General features: G+C 39.9%; 1 protein-coding gene across 1 annotated transcript in view; it reads left to right on the top strand.

The window, feature by feature from the left end:
• LOC138949514 (uncharacterized) overlaps positions 1 to 14,703 on the top strand; it is a 725,664-nt gene extending 710,961 nt beyond the window's left edge. The window contains exon 38 of the mRNA XM_070321340.1: positions 14,317 to 14,703. Coding sequence (XP_070177441.1) covers positions 14,317 to 14,467 — 151 coding nt within the window. The 3' untranslated portion in view covers positions 14,468 to 14,703. The remainder of the gene's footprint in view (positions 1 to 14,316) is intronic.
• Positions 14,704 to 15,966: the final 1,263 nt, after the last annotated feature.

The following is a 15,966-nucleotide window of genomic DNA, read 5'->3' on the forward strand; positions in this document are numbered from 1 at the left end:
CCCTGTTTTCACAGATTTCCTGCTAACAACCTCTGTAAATTGTCCCCCATTTTAAGATTCCCTCCTTTTTAAGATCTGATTTTTTCAGATTTGTTGAAGTCTTGAAAGGGAGGTTCCACTGTATATGTGTGTCTCTGCACTGTAATGTGTTTTAGATTTATTCAAGCTACAACGTCAACGGTAGACAGCTGCTATGTTGAAGGCACTGTGCTGGACAGCTAGTCTTCACGGATTCGGCTGGCCTACTTCTGTATATCAATAACAATTAATCTATATTAAACCAGTCTGACAATCACAGCGCATGACGTGCAGGAAAAGTAGCGTGCGGTGCCAGTGAGACGTAACATCATGAGTCAACTTAGAAAAGAAGCGACTAAAATATTTAGCCATCTTTATTATCGATTTTGTATTTTTCGTCAAATTCACAACATCCTGCTGTTGCCCATGTTCTTTCAGATCAACACTGCTCGCGTGAAAGAGAAGAAACCTATAACACTTTGAAATTGACCAGGACACTATAAAGTGGGACAATTTATAATGAATAGATATAGTCCGTCCGGGTGACCAGCAGAGGACGTTTTAAATCATTTTTAAAAAATCCAATAAACTTTTGCATAGTGTCTACAAATAAAAGTTGTTGAGGACGATTAGTACTATCTTGTCTGAAAAGGGTTAAGCACTAGAGTCAATAGTTTTTGTTGTACTCTGGTAACATTTTCAGCGATGTGACCAAAAGTGGGTAAATATTAACCCCGGATGAGCCTCAGTGACGCATAACGCTGACCTAAGCCAGCCAGGTGTGCCGCGTGAGCACGTTTTTCACACCAATTCTGTAACATTGCATTCCTCTGAGCGTAAAAGTTAAATCTAAAAAAAAAATACAAACACGAGAGTTCAAATGAATATATTATTTATTTATTATTAAGAGCTTATATAGCGCGAACCACAATTAACTGTGCTCTCCGCGCTCTACATGCCGTTTGAAATGGAATTTTTTACAGATAGACAAACAGACATTTTTTACACACAATATATAACGTATTCACATCGACCAGCAAACTTCAAGCCTATTAGGCGAACTGTAAGGCTTCTTTTTAAGCCTACTGTCTATATGATACTTACCGAGACAGTACTATTCTTGCACATTATCTATTATAGGCCGAAAAAATTGGACAAAACGCTGAGTGGGTACAATTATCTCCCATAACCATGCGCCACCGTGGATCCCAAGCACTGTCCGAGTGCTTCCCCCTTACAGGATGTAGGTGGCGCGTCCTCTTTCTTTATGAGCTGCAGACCCTCAAAAAGCCCATAACATATCAAGAGGGGAGGCGGGAGGGAAACTCTAATAGTACTGTCTCGGTAAGTATCATATAGACAGTAGGCTTAAAAAGAAGCCTTACAGTCAATATAACACTTACCTCGACAGTACTATTCTTGCACAGAATACCAGAGTGGTGTGAGGGTGATATGTAGAGTATTAAACTCCTTAATCAAAATCACTTAAATCCAAGGATTAAGATACCCAGGCAATTTTCGAACAGTACTACCGTAAAAGAAAATATACCCAAGAAACATACCTTAGACTGAAGTGACCATGCTGGTAACCACTGCTGTGTGGTGAACTCAATGTCAAAGTCCAGGCCACTCAAAGCTTGAATACCACTGAGTCTACGGCAAGTGGCTAAAGCGATGAGGAACAATTAGTCTTAAAAATCAGCAACTTGATACTGATGCCTGCCAGGGGTTCAAACTCATTGCTACGCAGGAGTTTGAGGACCAGAAAGACATCCCCCTTGGGAAATGAAACCCGAGGTTTAGACACCGCTGCATTGCTAATACCCGTAGAAAATTTAGGTCTATACTCAAGTGAATGCGGCGAAACGAGAAGCAGACGACCGGTCACCACGAAGTAGGACGGGAGGCACGCCGAGTCCGCCACACAAAAACGGAGGCACAAGTTGAAGGAAACACAACGTAGCCTCAAGCCAGAAGTGGAATAACACACAATAATCCAACAGGTGATAGTCCACACAGAAAAGAAGCCTCTTAGTCCAAAATAATCCGGGAGCGTAGCAGAAACACAGCCGGTCTGACACGCGCGAAAAAAGAAAGAGGACGCGCCACCTACATCCTGTAAGGGGGAAGCACTCGGACAGTGCTTGGGATCCACGGTGGCGCATGGTTATGGGAGATAATTGTACCCACTCAGCGTTTTGTCAAATTTTTTCGGCCTATAATAGATAATGTGCAAGAATAGTACTGTCGAGGTAAGTGTTATATTGACATTCACCTTTCACGGCCTATTATTCCAAGTCAAACGGGTATTTGGTGGACATTTTTATCTATGCCTATACAATTTTCTCAGGAAAGACCCTTTTGTCAATCGTGGGATCTTTAACGTGCACACCCCAATGTAGTGTACACGAAGGGACCTCGGTTTTTCGTCTCATCCGAGTATTAGACTTTGAGGTAAAGCGTGGGGCTCTTTTGGGGTATACATGTGATAATTTTTCTTTCAATTTCGGACAATTTCACGTGTACAGGGCTTAAACCACAATAGATATTTGTTTGTTTGTTTGTTTGCTTAATGCCCAGCAGACCACGAAGGGCCATATCAGGGCGGTGCTGCTTTGACATTTAACGTGCGCCACACACAAGACAGAAGTCGCAGCACAGGCTTCATGTCTCACCCAGTCACATTATTCTGATACCGGACCAACCAGTCCTAGCACTAACCCCATAATGCCAGACGCCAGGCGGAGCAGCCACTAGATTGCCAATTTTAAAGTCTTAGGTATGACCCGGCCGGGGTTCGAACCCACGACCTCCCGATCACGGGGCGGACGCCTTACCACTAGGCCAACCGTGCCGGTTCCACCACAATAGATACAAACTAGTACTTTTCACACAAAATAGTACTACTTGCCTATAACAACTTTTGTTCTTAAATACATACCAAAATATCATTTGTTTATTTTTAAATAATTTAAAACGTCCTAGGCAAACGACAAGAAGATTTAAAACGTCCTATATTGGTCCCTCGAACAGACAATACAGTAGTCTAAGCAACAACCAAAACGACCTTGGATACAGAAAAATAAAACAATGATAGCACTTCCATACCAACGATGAATTTAAAACTTATGAACAAGACTTTCAACAACTTACAGAATGGCTTCCAGCTTGGTTCATACTCTGGATCATCAGGATCCGCTGTCTCTTCACAGTCTGACTCAGACTGCAGGGTGATGTCAATAGAAGTCAAGCTGCAAACAGTGTAAAAGGATGAAAAGTTTATCCTAGCACAAGCACAGATATTACTTTCCAGGCATAGAAAGGACAATGTTTGTACAATCTAACTACCTTACGGTTTTCTAGTATCATCGCACACACTTACCTTTCTTTCTTACTTAATGTCACAAAATAACTTTTAAAATGTTATTGCCCTGGTGGATGCCAAAAACAAAAATAAAAAAAGCTTACTTAAACGGATCAAGGAATGATGCTGATGGCCGTTTCAACGCTCTCGCAGCCCTTGTTTGTGTAGGTGGAGTACCTCTGCAACAGATATGTATCATTAATAATTATGTGATGAAATATCAGGCTCAGAAAATACCACCCACTTGCACAAGAAGATGTACGATGAGAAACAAAACAAACAAAAATAGAAATCTTCCATTCAGACCTTCCCAAACCACACAAAACTACTACCCATAATGATCATGGCAATAGTGCCTGAACATGCATAAACAAACAACAAGAAGAAAAAAGGAAACAAAACAATCAGGCAAATTTCCTTGACTGGGAACTGAACCCAGATCACTTCTGTGGAAGCACTATCATCCTACCACACCAGGTGGGCTTTCGAAGAAATAAGGGGAGTATACAATCTAACGTTGGACTGTGTCGTCCATGATGAAGCGTCATTTAGAATCTTTCATGATCAATATCTGCTACTCATACTCAACAGACATAAATGTCAGCTTGTCAGGTGGTGATGGAAACTGACCATGACTGGCATGAAAACACACAACAAATGGGAGGGATCGGTTCAGAAATGACCATTTGTATGATGTTGACCAAAGTGGCATAATATTATATACATACTCAGGGAGAAAAAAATGAAGACAGAAATAATAGATGGAATGGAAGCTTCTTGCTTTGGCAGCATGCACTGCTGTGCAAACCGTGCCATTTACTTCTAAGCCCCAGCACCGAGTGGTCAGATAAGGAACGACAGCGCGCTGCCTCAGACTAAAAATAAATGTTGGTAATGTGCACTGTGTGGGCTCGCTGTTGAGCACACAGAACCAAGCCCTGACCTGTGACTGGTCCAGAGTGCAAAATTCGAGTTTCTGCCTGCTCTCTGATGGGGCAAAAACACCTTGTGTCTAAATTTTACTGCTACCTCCAAGCAATGCCTTTAGCACTATGGCAGTGTAAACAGTTTCTGTCTCAAACCGCACACAACGTAGGAAGACCTATTCTAGGCACTTGCATGCAATCAATATCATAAACCTGGTTAAAACACTCACACATTCTGTAAATACTGCTCAGTTGTTTTTCACACTGCTAAAAATCACAGGAAACGGAAGAGCAAAAATAACTGTGAGCCTCATGTTCAATGGTCCGAATGTAAGAAGTTTGGCCAATCACAAAGCTGGTTTCAGAACCACTCCTATCCGCTACAGTGTATTGAGAAGTAAGATATGGTAAATGATGCGCTCGGCTTTTATTTCTTATGAGGAGGAGATACAGAAGACAGAAAAGGCCTGCTCACTCGACAAATCCCAGCAAAAATGTTGATGAAAATTATGACTACCAACTTCCAAAATTAAAATCATTACTATAATAATAGTGATCATTCTTTATTGCAAGACAACTAAAGCAGTGGTGGAGCAGATGACCATAAACCACATTCCGACAATTTACAAGAGTATCGTTGTTAAATACTAAAAGGCCCTACACATGTCTCTGACAGTGCATACATGTGTTCTCTGCAAGACAGATACATAGATGATTCACACAATGCCACTTCTGCTTTTCTTTCGGCTTTCGCAGTTTCACACACTCTCTCTGTCTTACATGGGGCGGGGATATAGCTCAGTTGGTAGCGCGCTGGATTTGTATTCAGTTGGCCGCTGTCAGCGTGAGTTCGATCCCAGGTTCGGCGGAAATTTATTTCAGAGTCAACTTTGTGTGCAGACCCTCTTCGGTGTCCGAACTCTCCCCCCCCCCCCGTGTACACTACATTGGGTGTGCACGTTAAAGATCCCATGATTGACAAAAGGGTCTTTCCTGGCAAAATTGCTTAGGCACAGTTAATAATTGTCTACCTATACCCGTGTGACTTGGAATAATAGGCCGTGAAAGGTAAATATGCGCCGAAATGGCTGCAATCTACTGGCCGTATAAAATTTCATCTCACACGGCATCACTGCAGAGCTCCTAGAACTGTACCCACGGAATATGCGCGATATAAGCCTCATTGATTGATTGATTGATTACATTGCAGTGGTGATAACTTGTGTGTGGGAAACCAGCAGCAGATCTAAAATTGCACCGCATAAAAAAGCATAATAGCACAATGATAGGAAAGAATGCTACACATGCAAGAGAAGCTAGCTGCTCCCTTTGATTTGACACTGATAAAACATCTTCACTTTTCCTCTTCATGTACATTCAGGCTTTCGTCCTTGGATTTTGGGCGACCAAAAAGAGAGGAAAGGAAAGATAAGCAGAGATGTTTATAGTATTGTTACTGCTTGAAGTTGATGATTCTGTTAGTAATTTCACAACAAAGAGATGATTTTGTTAGCCATTTCACAGCAAATAGTGAAAGAGACTTACCCCTGCTTTGGGCCAACCTGATCTTCACTGTCTGTGGTAAGAATTTTCTCAACACCAGACAACTGGCCTTCACTGAAATAAATTGGAACAAAACTAAGCTTTACACAGGTCAGTGACAAGATAACTCGCATGTTTACTTTTTGAAAACAACAAAAAACGTGATCAACATAAAAAAGCCAAATAAACATCCTGTAAAAAAACAACAAGACACAACCTACAAAATATGAACTTGACAACTGTAAAGTACATGATCATAGAATTATATGGTTCAATACCAATTCCTCACACAATTTTTAATTTTTAAATTTTCAATTCACATTTATTGCACCTTTACATTCAAAACTTAAGTCTTCATACCTCTCAGATTCAGCTGCAGATATTTCTGACATTCCAGGTGTTGGGTGGCCCATGTGAAATAAGTGCGTGGTGGTTGCTGGAGTTGAAGTAAGTACCCCTGAGGTACCTGGGACGGGCTCTTTTTCGGAAGCAGCTCTGTAAAATACAACGCACTGTGTCACTCTAAAACAACCTGTATATAGGGAATGCTAAAAATTAAAAAAATGAAGCAGGTGGTACCATGGCAACTGTCATTAGACGCAACTTGTATGTAGTGGGGAAATAGCTCTTTCTGTAGCGGTGCTGCGTTCAATAATACTTCTACTACTTATAAATCGCTATCAGTGTGGGTTCGATTCCCACATTTTTTGAGGAATTTATTTCAACTTTGTGCAGACTCTCCCTGGTGTCTGCGCACCCCTATGTGCTCACGCGCATGCACACGATAAAGAACCTAAATTCACAGCGAAAGTCTCAGTGCTTGGAAACATGAATACACACATGCAGGAGAAAAATGGGTAGTGCCTTGACTTTATCATTGTATGGCAGCTCGCTTTCCCCAGGAAGAAAGCAGCCCGAATTTCCATGAGGGTAACCTAACACTGTAACTGGATTATATAAATATTCCTTACCCTAGACTTAGCAGAAATCATTCATACTTGTTCACAGTTGGAATTGAATGCTTTTTAATTTAAATTTTAGTCTAAATATGAACCTTTTTTTTAACAAATAAAATTCAATGCTAGTGCTTAGAAGTTGGTTTACTTACCTGCTTGGAACAGAAACAGGTACATGTGGTACAGCTTCATGGTCTGTATGTAACATCTTTGTAGTTGTACTTGTATTGTAAGACTTTGTAGTTTCATAACTGACAAACAAAAACACAACCATTACAATCGTAACAATGCATATATATATTGAACAGAAACAGTAAACAGCAGATGGTAAATGAATAGTGTTTGCGTTTGCTGATGCAGACAGTGCTTGAACATTAATTTTAAATCTAATGAACATTTGTTTCTATTTTTAGCAACAAAAAGAATGCAAAAAAACCTCTATAGATACATTGCAGTTATGCTAACGTTTTTGTTTATGCTACTGCTAGTTCAGGCCTGAAAGTCCCAAATAATGGCACACTAGCCTTTGGCCAGTGATTCTTAAACTTTACTAATACTAAGACTAGCCAGACAGCAAACTTTACCATAGCCAAACCAACAATTTGTTACAGTAACTTTTCTGGCATTTGGCAAGTAGATGAGTATTTCTACTCGCCAGTTACATGTTTCTACTCACCATGGCGAGTAAATTACTCGCCACTTTCAGGGCTGTAGTTTTCACAGCGATCAGAAATGGTTCAATTTACAATGCATCATTGCATGTGGCTGTGCACAGACTGAGCAAGTACGTTGTTGGGTTACCCTTGTCGATCCCAAACGCATGCATGCATGATCAGAAAAATACCCGTGGATGAATAACAAAACAAAAGCAAAAGAAAACAAAGCAAAGAGTATAAAATACAACAACGTACGTGTCGAGGAGGAGTTCTGCCAAACTAGGATTTGTCAGACCGAGGCTTTCCTTCAGCTCTTTCCATCTGTTCACCTGTTTTCCGATACTAATTACTTTTGCCTTTTGGACACGCTGATTTTGGTTGCGTCTCCGTTTTCTCTCCGATGCAGACAAGACGTTGTGCCTTGGGTTTGTCACCCTCTTACGCTTTCGAGGGATCACAGATGGTTGGTTATCTGCTTCCATGATTTTATCTTCTTCTTCAGCGTTCGACTGTTTCCCATGTTGGTATTGACTTCGAAGTACTTCCGGGCGTGATTTCCGGTATTGTATACAGCCAGCACCAAAACGAGGCGCCAATGTCGTAGAAGACTCATCCACGAAAATAAATTCTTTGAAAATTTATCACGCTCGACAGAAAGCAGCCAGGATGTTCCCGTTCGCTGAGCGTTCAAATGGAAGTATGCTTGTACTGTATTTAGACGCGCGGGGAGCTCTGTGATGGTTTACGGGAGGCATACTGTGCCTTTAATAAAAGCAGCAGACATATACTCTCATTGTACTGTCAGAGGTCATATTTAGGTCTCATAGAACATAGACGGTGCCAAAGGTCACATTTAGGTCACAAAGAACAATGACCGTGTCAAATGTAATATGTTGGTCATCAGGTGACTAACAATGTATCATATCTACAAACACACTATGTTAAATGTGATATTTGGGCCATGAGGTTACCAACAACGTATCATATCTACAGACACACTATGTTAAATGTGATATTTGGGTCATCAGGTTACCAACAATGTATCATATCTACAGACACACTATGTTAAATGTGATATTTGGGTCATCAGGTTACTAACAATGTATCATATCTACAGACACACTATGTTAAATGTGATATTTGGGCCATCAGGTTACCAACAATGTATCATATCTACAGACACACTATGTTAAATGTGATATTTGGGCCATCAGGTTACCAACAATGTATCATATCTACAGACACACTATGTTAAATGTGATATTTGGGCCATCAGGTTACCAACAATGTATCATATCTACAGACACACTATGTTAAATGTGATATTTGGGCCATCAGGTTACCAACAATGTATCATATCTACAGACACACTATGTTAAATGTGATATTTGGGCCATCAGGTTACCAACAATGTATCATATCTACAGACACACTATGTTAAATGTGATATTTGGGTCATCAGGTTACCAACAATGTATCATATCTACAGACACACTATGTTAAATGTGATATTTGGGTCATCAGGTTACCAACAATGTATCATATCTACAGACACACTATGTTAAATGTGATATTTGGGTCATCAGGTTACCAACAATGTATCATATCTACAGACACACTATGTTAAATGTGATATTTGGGTCATCAGGTTACCAACAATGTATCATATCTACAGACACACTATGTTAAATGTGATATTTGGGCCATCAGGTTACCAACAATGTATCATATCTACAGACACACTATGTTAAATGTGATATTTGGGCCATCAGGTTACCAACAATGTATCATATCTACAGACACACTATGTTAAATGTGATATTTGGGCCATCAGGTTACCAACAATGTATCATATCTACAGACACACTATGTTAAATGTGATATTTGGGCCATCAGGTTACCAACAATGTATCATATCTACAGACACACTATGTTAAATGTGATATTTGGGCCATCAGGTTACCAACAATGTATCATATCTACAGACACACTTTGTTAAATGTGATATTTGGGTCATCAGGTTACCAACAATGTATCATATCTACAGACACACTATGTTAAATGTGATATTTGGGCCATCAGGTTACCAACAATGTATCATATCTACAGACACACTATGTTAAATGTGATATTTGGGCCATCAGGTTACCAACAATGTATCATATCTACAGACACACTATGTTAAATGTGATATTTGGGTCATCAGGTTACCAACAATGTATCATATCTACAGACACACTATGTTAAATGTGATATTTGGGCCATCAGGTTACTAACAACGTATCATATCTACAGACACACTATGTTAAATGTGATATTTGGGTCATCAGGTTACCAACAATGTATCATATCTACAGACACACTATGTTAAATGTGATATTTGGGCCATCAGGTTACCAACAATGTATCATATCTACAGACACACTATGTTAAATGTGATATTTGGGCCATCAGGTTACCAACAATGTATCATATCTACAGACACACTATGTTAAATGTGATATTTGGGTCATCAGGTTACCAACAATGTATCATATCTACAGACACACTATGTTAAATGTGATATTTGGGCCATCAGGTTACCAACAATGTATCATATCTACAGACACACTATGTTAAATGTGATATTTGGGTCATCAGGTTACCAACAATGTATCATATCTACAGACACACTATGTTAAATGTGATATTTGGGTCATCAGGTTACCAACAATGTATCATATCTACAGACACACTATGTTAAATGTAATATGTTGGTCATCAGGTGACTAACAATGTATCATATCTACAAACACACTATGTTAAATGTGATATTTGGGCCATGAGGTTACCAACAACGTATCTTGTTCAATAGTTTGCATTCATAACAAGCTGGGTAACAAAACCAATGTCCATATGTGACAAATCCAGGTAACGAATGGGTTTGAGCTTCAGGTGAAACGTTGATTGTCAAAGTAAAGGCCACTCAGGCTGTTTGAAATGTGAAACCATCGTGGCTTTGGGTTTGTGTTCAAAGGACAGCGATTGTAAATATCCACTCTCAAAGACCCAATCAATGTTGATAATTACCGCGACGACTCATGGGTAGGAATGTAAGAGCTGAGGCCAGTCTGACCTAGGGTTAGTGGCTAAGTCCAGACTAGTTATCACGAGGGTAGGAATGTAAGAGCTGAGGCCAGTCTGACCTAGGGTTAGTGGCTAAGTCCAGACTAGTTATCACGAGGGTAACAGAAGCACGTCAGCGCGATGCATGAGGTGAGGTTACAGAAATGATAACTAACCCGTGCATTTACATGGATATGTAGAGGTTACATGCCGAGTCTCAGTGATTATTAAAAATAATGGTCGAAGTTAGCGGATCATGAAAAATGCGAGCTTTTTCATGACCGCGAACTGAGACCATTATTTTTTATAATCACTGAGACGAGGTGTGTAACCTCTTTATTCCTCCTTTCTTCAGTTATTCAAAGAAAAGAGGAGTTTTTTTGCGAAAGTTTGATCGAATCCTATTCACTCAACCAGTCAACCTGCGCAGGCGATCGATTAATGCGCGGTTATAAATCAGTAACAGCGCTGACACGCCCATGGACGGGACGCGCATTTTTCAGTATCAGTCATACAAGGTATATACAAGACTCGTGATTGCTTCCCGGTTTTTGACTCACATGCGAAGCAAAAGTGAGTCTATGTACTCACCCGAGTCGTCCGTCCGTCCGGAAAACTTTAACGTTGGATATTTCTTGGACACTATTCAGTCTATCAGTACCAAATTTGGCAAGATGGTGTATGATGACAAGGCCCAAAAAAACATACATAGCATCTTGACCTTGCTTCAAGGTCAAGGTCGCAGGGGCCATAAATGTTGTCTAAAAAACAGCTATTTTTCACATTTTTTATCACATTTGATACCAGTTTGGTTTACCTTGCTTCAAGGTCAAGGTCACAGGAGCTCTTCAAAGTTGGATTGTATACATATTTTGAAGTGATCTTGACCCTGAACTATGGAAGATAACTGTTTCAAACTTAAAAATTATGTGGGGCACATGTTATGCTTTCATCATGAGACACATTTGGTCACATATGATCAAGGTCAAGGTCACTTTGACCCTTATGAAATGTGACCAAAATAAGGTAGTGAACCACTAAAAGTGACCATATCTCATGGTAGAAAGAGCCAATAAGCACCATTGTACTTCCTATGTCTTGAATTAACAGCTTTGTGTTGCATGACCTTGGATGACCTTGACCTTGGGTCAAGGTCACATGTATTTTGGTAGGAAAAATGTGTAAATCAGTTCTTAGTGTATGATGTCATTGCTAGGTTTAGTGGTCAAGGTCAAGCATGTGAGTCGTATGGGCTTTGCCCTTCTTGTTGATTGTTTGTTTGTTTATTTGTTGCTTAACGTCCAGCCGACTACGCAGAGCCATATCAGGACGAGGAAGGGGGGGATGAAGGGGGCCACTTGTCAAGCGATTCCTGTTTACAAATGCACTAACCCATTACTTGTGTCCCAGCAGGCTTTAGTAAAACTAAATTAATACCTACTGGAAGATTACCAGTTTCCAGTATGTTAAAATAGGCTTAACCTATCTACTGCTGGACTTACATCAGAACACTAACAGATTAAACTATACATGAATCGCGAGACAAGCGGAAAGAGAAGAGATTTTTGGAAAAAATACAGGTGAATGAGCAAGAAGGCAGAAAAAATAAAAGAATTCATGAAGAAAAAGAGAGCATGACAGGAAAGAGGAACCAAAAATCTACCTAACAGCAAACTAGAAAGCTCCTGCGGTTCCAAAAACAGGAGGGGCTTTTAATTTCATAACCGCAGTGCCCCACTGCGGGACCTTCTTGTTGAAGATTGCAATAAATTGAGTTGTTTCCCTTGATACACGTGGTTTCCTCTTCCGGCTTGATCAAATTAGTGCAGATTTGCGTGGTGTTTTCGAACAAAAAAAATGAATCGAAGGCGAGCCTTGTCACGGGAGGAGATTCTCCGGATGTTGGATCTTGAGGATCCTGTAGATCATGATACATCGTGTCGTTTTCGCCTCAAGAAAGCGATAATAGCAGTGATATTGAAGAAGAAACAGTCCTGTTGTTGCTAGTACGAGTCGGCAAACTACACGTGGTAGGGGGTGATACTGCTAGACGAACATGTATCTCGGAATCGTGTAGGAGCTAGGGGGCGTGGCAGCACTGATAACAATGGATGGCTGGAGCCTCCTAATCCTTTTGGAAATGTTCATAGGTGTACAGTTGGTACTTTGTTGTGAAAATGTGACTTATATTCAATATGGATTACCTAGACATCATTTGGTGAGTGTCACAGTTTTGTTTCACTTGAGTCAGGATGCTGTGAGTGAATGCGTGATTTGCTTGTTTTTTTCTTTGTACTGTCTCCTTATTTCTGTGTACAATGTCAACAATATTTCAGCTAATTCATAGGTTTTACACCTTGTTTGGTTATAACATTATTTACAATACTTTCTGTTAAAAATAACTTTTAAAAAAAGCAGTGGAAAATAAAACACACACAAAAAAACGTTAAAAAACGCAAATTATCCCCCTTTCACCTCCCTTTGCTAAAACAAATCGCGTGACAAACTTATAAATAGCACGACTGAACTGGGCATCCATTTTTGAATTAGTACACAAAATTTGGTGGTGATTGGACTTAATTCAAGCTTGCTAGACAGATGTCTTTACAGTTACTGTTTTTTGGGAAGTTTCTTGGTGGCAAGCTTGGGCAGGCAGGACGTTAACGCCGTGGCAATGCTAGTCACAATAGTGTTAAATTGATGAGATGTGTGCATTTGGTTGCGTGTGATCTGTTTATTAAATGAAATATTGTTGAAAACTGACCGTCGGATTGCAGTCTGTTGTCGAAGAAACTGAGTGAAAAGAAATTTGAAAGGGGAACTACTCTTGTCGCTAGACAAAGTATGAGAGTTACTTGCCTTGGGAATTTGCTTGTGATGAACGTTTGTGCACAGCAGACCTAGATTCAGAAAACAACCAAACTCATGGATTTTATATGGAGATTCATGTGTTCAAGCCTGTAGTTGTTAATTTAAATGCGGTATGTTTGTATTGTTTGCTCCAGAGATGTATACTTCGTACATTAGAGCGTTCGGAACTTTTCAGTCGCAAAAGTAGTACCGACGCAGAACAGCTTCTCAACCCATTGCGCTATCGAGGATTCAGGCTGTTGCTGGGTCGTTATTTGTTTGGTTGCTGGGTGTTTATCGAAAAATAACTAGCTCTACAAATTTACAGAGGTAAAGAAGCAGAGGGGGGAATAAATATATTTAGCTGAGGAAATTCTACAGCTCTGCGCATGATCGGGTGTAGAGGCAGTTCTAATCACATGAATCAGTGTTCGAAAAGTGACGTCGCTCTGTTCTAAATACGATTCTGAATGGTCTTGTTATTGTGCCATGTTGTGCTTCATGTAGTTGTTTACTTGTGCACTTTCACATTGGATTAGGCGAGATCTGGCAGAACATGGAGACATTTGTTCTGAGACAAAGTGAAGAGAGTTGGAGGGAAAGGGAGGGGTTAGGTAGATCGCCGTGTTGATTTAACAGTTTAAATTCGTTAGTGTTTAATAAGCTTTCCACGGCAGAAACACAATTTCTTCACAAATTCATGGACATCAAACACCTCGAGCAAGTTATGGCCTTGGTCGATACAGATGAAACAGATGTCGATATGGTTCCCTTGGAACCAACAAAAGTGCTGGTCTAACAAGAATATTTGTGTCAGATTGCAAACAAGGTATATCTACAGACACACTGTGTGAAATGTGATAGTTGGGTCGTATTACAAACAAGGTTCATGTTTACAGATCACAAAGCATGGCGGGCCTGCAGAAACTAGCAGACAAGGTGGATGATCACGTGGACGAGGAGGAAGGGCACAGCGAGCAAGACAGCGACCATCAGTCACATGATGATGACTCGCACATTACTCCTGATTCGTACTCCTCGCACAATTAGATATAGACAGGCTGAGCAGGCATGGAGGGGGAGGGGGGGGGGAGAAGCAGACCTGTCTACCAAAATAAAGTAGTTTTATTTTTACGATTTATAGACCTCAGATGACATTAGCATGATTAGGATGTTGAGTTGTATACACTTTCATTTTAATGCGTGTTTCTACAAAAATGTTTACCTTGCTGTCCAAACAAATTGATCGCACAATTGGTTTTATAATAAACTGAGCAAAACAATTATTGCACCCATTTTTGTACCCCAACTAAAACATTCATTCCACTGTTTTTCCAGTGTTATTTTAGTCAAACTTTATAGGCCATTAAAGGCCCTTCTCTTAGTTAGTTGCACAAATCTTGCACACTTTTCGGATGAAAGATTTATGTAATAAGTATTACGTGACCGCCGCCGAAGTAAAGGTACCACCAAAATCGACCTGACAATAACGTCAGTAACAATAAAACAGGTCGCGTAAGGGGAAAATACAACATTTAGTCAAGCTGTCGAACTCACAGAATGAAACTGAACGCAATGCAATTTTTCAGCAAGACCGTATACTCGTAGCATCGTAAGTCCACCGCTCATGGCAAAGGCAGTGAAATTGACAAGAAGAGCGGGGTAGTAGTTGCGCTGAGAAGGATAGCACGCTTTTCTGTACCTCTCTTCGTTTTAACTTTCTGAGCGTGTTTTTAATCCAAACATATCATATGTATATGTTTTTGGAATCAGGAACCGACAAGGAATAAGATGAACGTGTTTTTAAATTGATTTCGAAAATTTAATTTTGATCATAATTTTTATATTTTTGATTTTCAGAGCTTGTTTTTAATCAAAATATAACATATTTATATGTTTTTGGAATCAGAAAATTATGAAGAATAAGATGAACGTAAATTTGGATCGTTTTATAAAAAAAAGTTTTTTTTACAATTTTCAGATTTTTAATGACCAAAGTCATTAATTAATTTTTAAGCCACCAAGCTGAAATGCAATACCGAAGTCCGGCCTGCGTCGAAGATTGCTTGGCCAAAATTTCAATCAATTTGATTGAAAAATGAGGGTGTGACAGTGCCGCATCAACTTTTACAAAAAGCCGGATATGACGTCATCAAAGGTATTTATCGAAAAAAAGAAAAAATATGCCGGGGATATCATTCCCAGGAACTCTCATGTAAAATGTCATAAAGATCGGTCCAGTAGTTTGGTCTGAATCGCTCTACACACACACACGCACAGACACACACACACACACACACACACACACACACACACACACATACACCACGACCCTCGTCTCGATTCCCCCACTATGTTAAAACATTTAGTCAAAACTTGACAAAATGTTAAAAAATCGACAACAATTCAGGATAAGCGCAGCTTGGCAACTTTTACATACGAGAAGACAGAAAAATCATGTATCTATCCAGCACAGGTTGTTTAGTTTTGCTATCTTGTGTATAACTTGTGTGATGTCATTTCTACTGATGCAGGTGTGGAACGCATGA

This window comes from Littorina saxatilis, linkage group LG15 (assembly GCF_037325665.1).
Source record: "Littorina saxatilis isolate snail1 linkage group LG15, US_GU_Lsax_2.0, whole genome shotgun sequence".
Classification (NCBI taxonomy): domain Eukaryota; kingdom Metazoa; phylum Mollusca; class Gastropoda; order Littorinimorpha; family Littorinidae; genus Littorina; species Littorina saxatilis.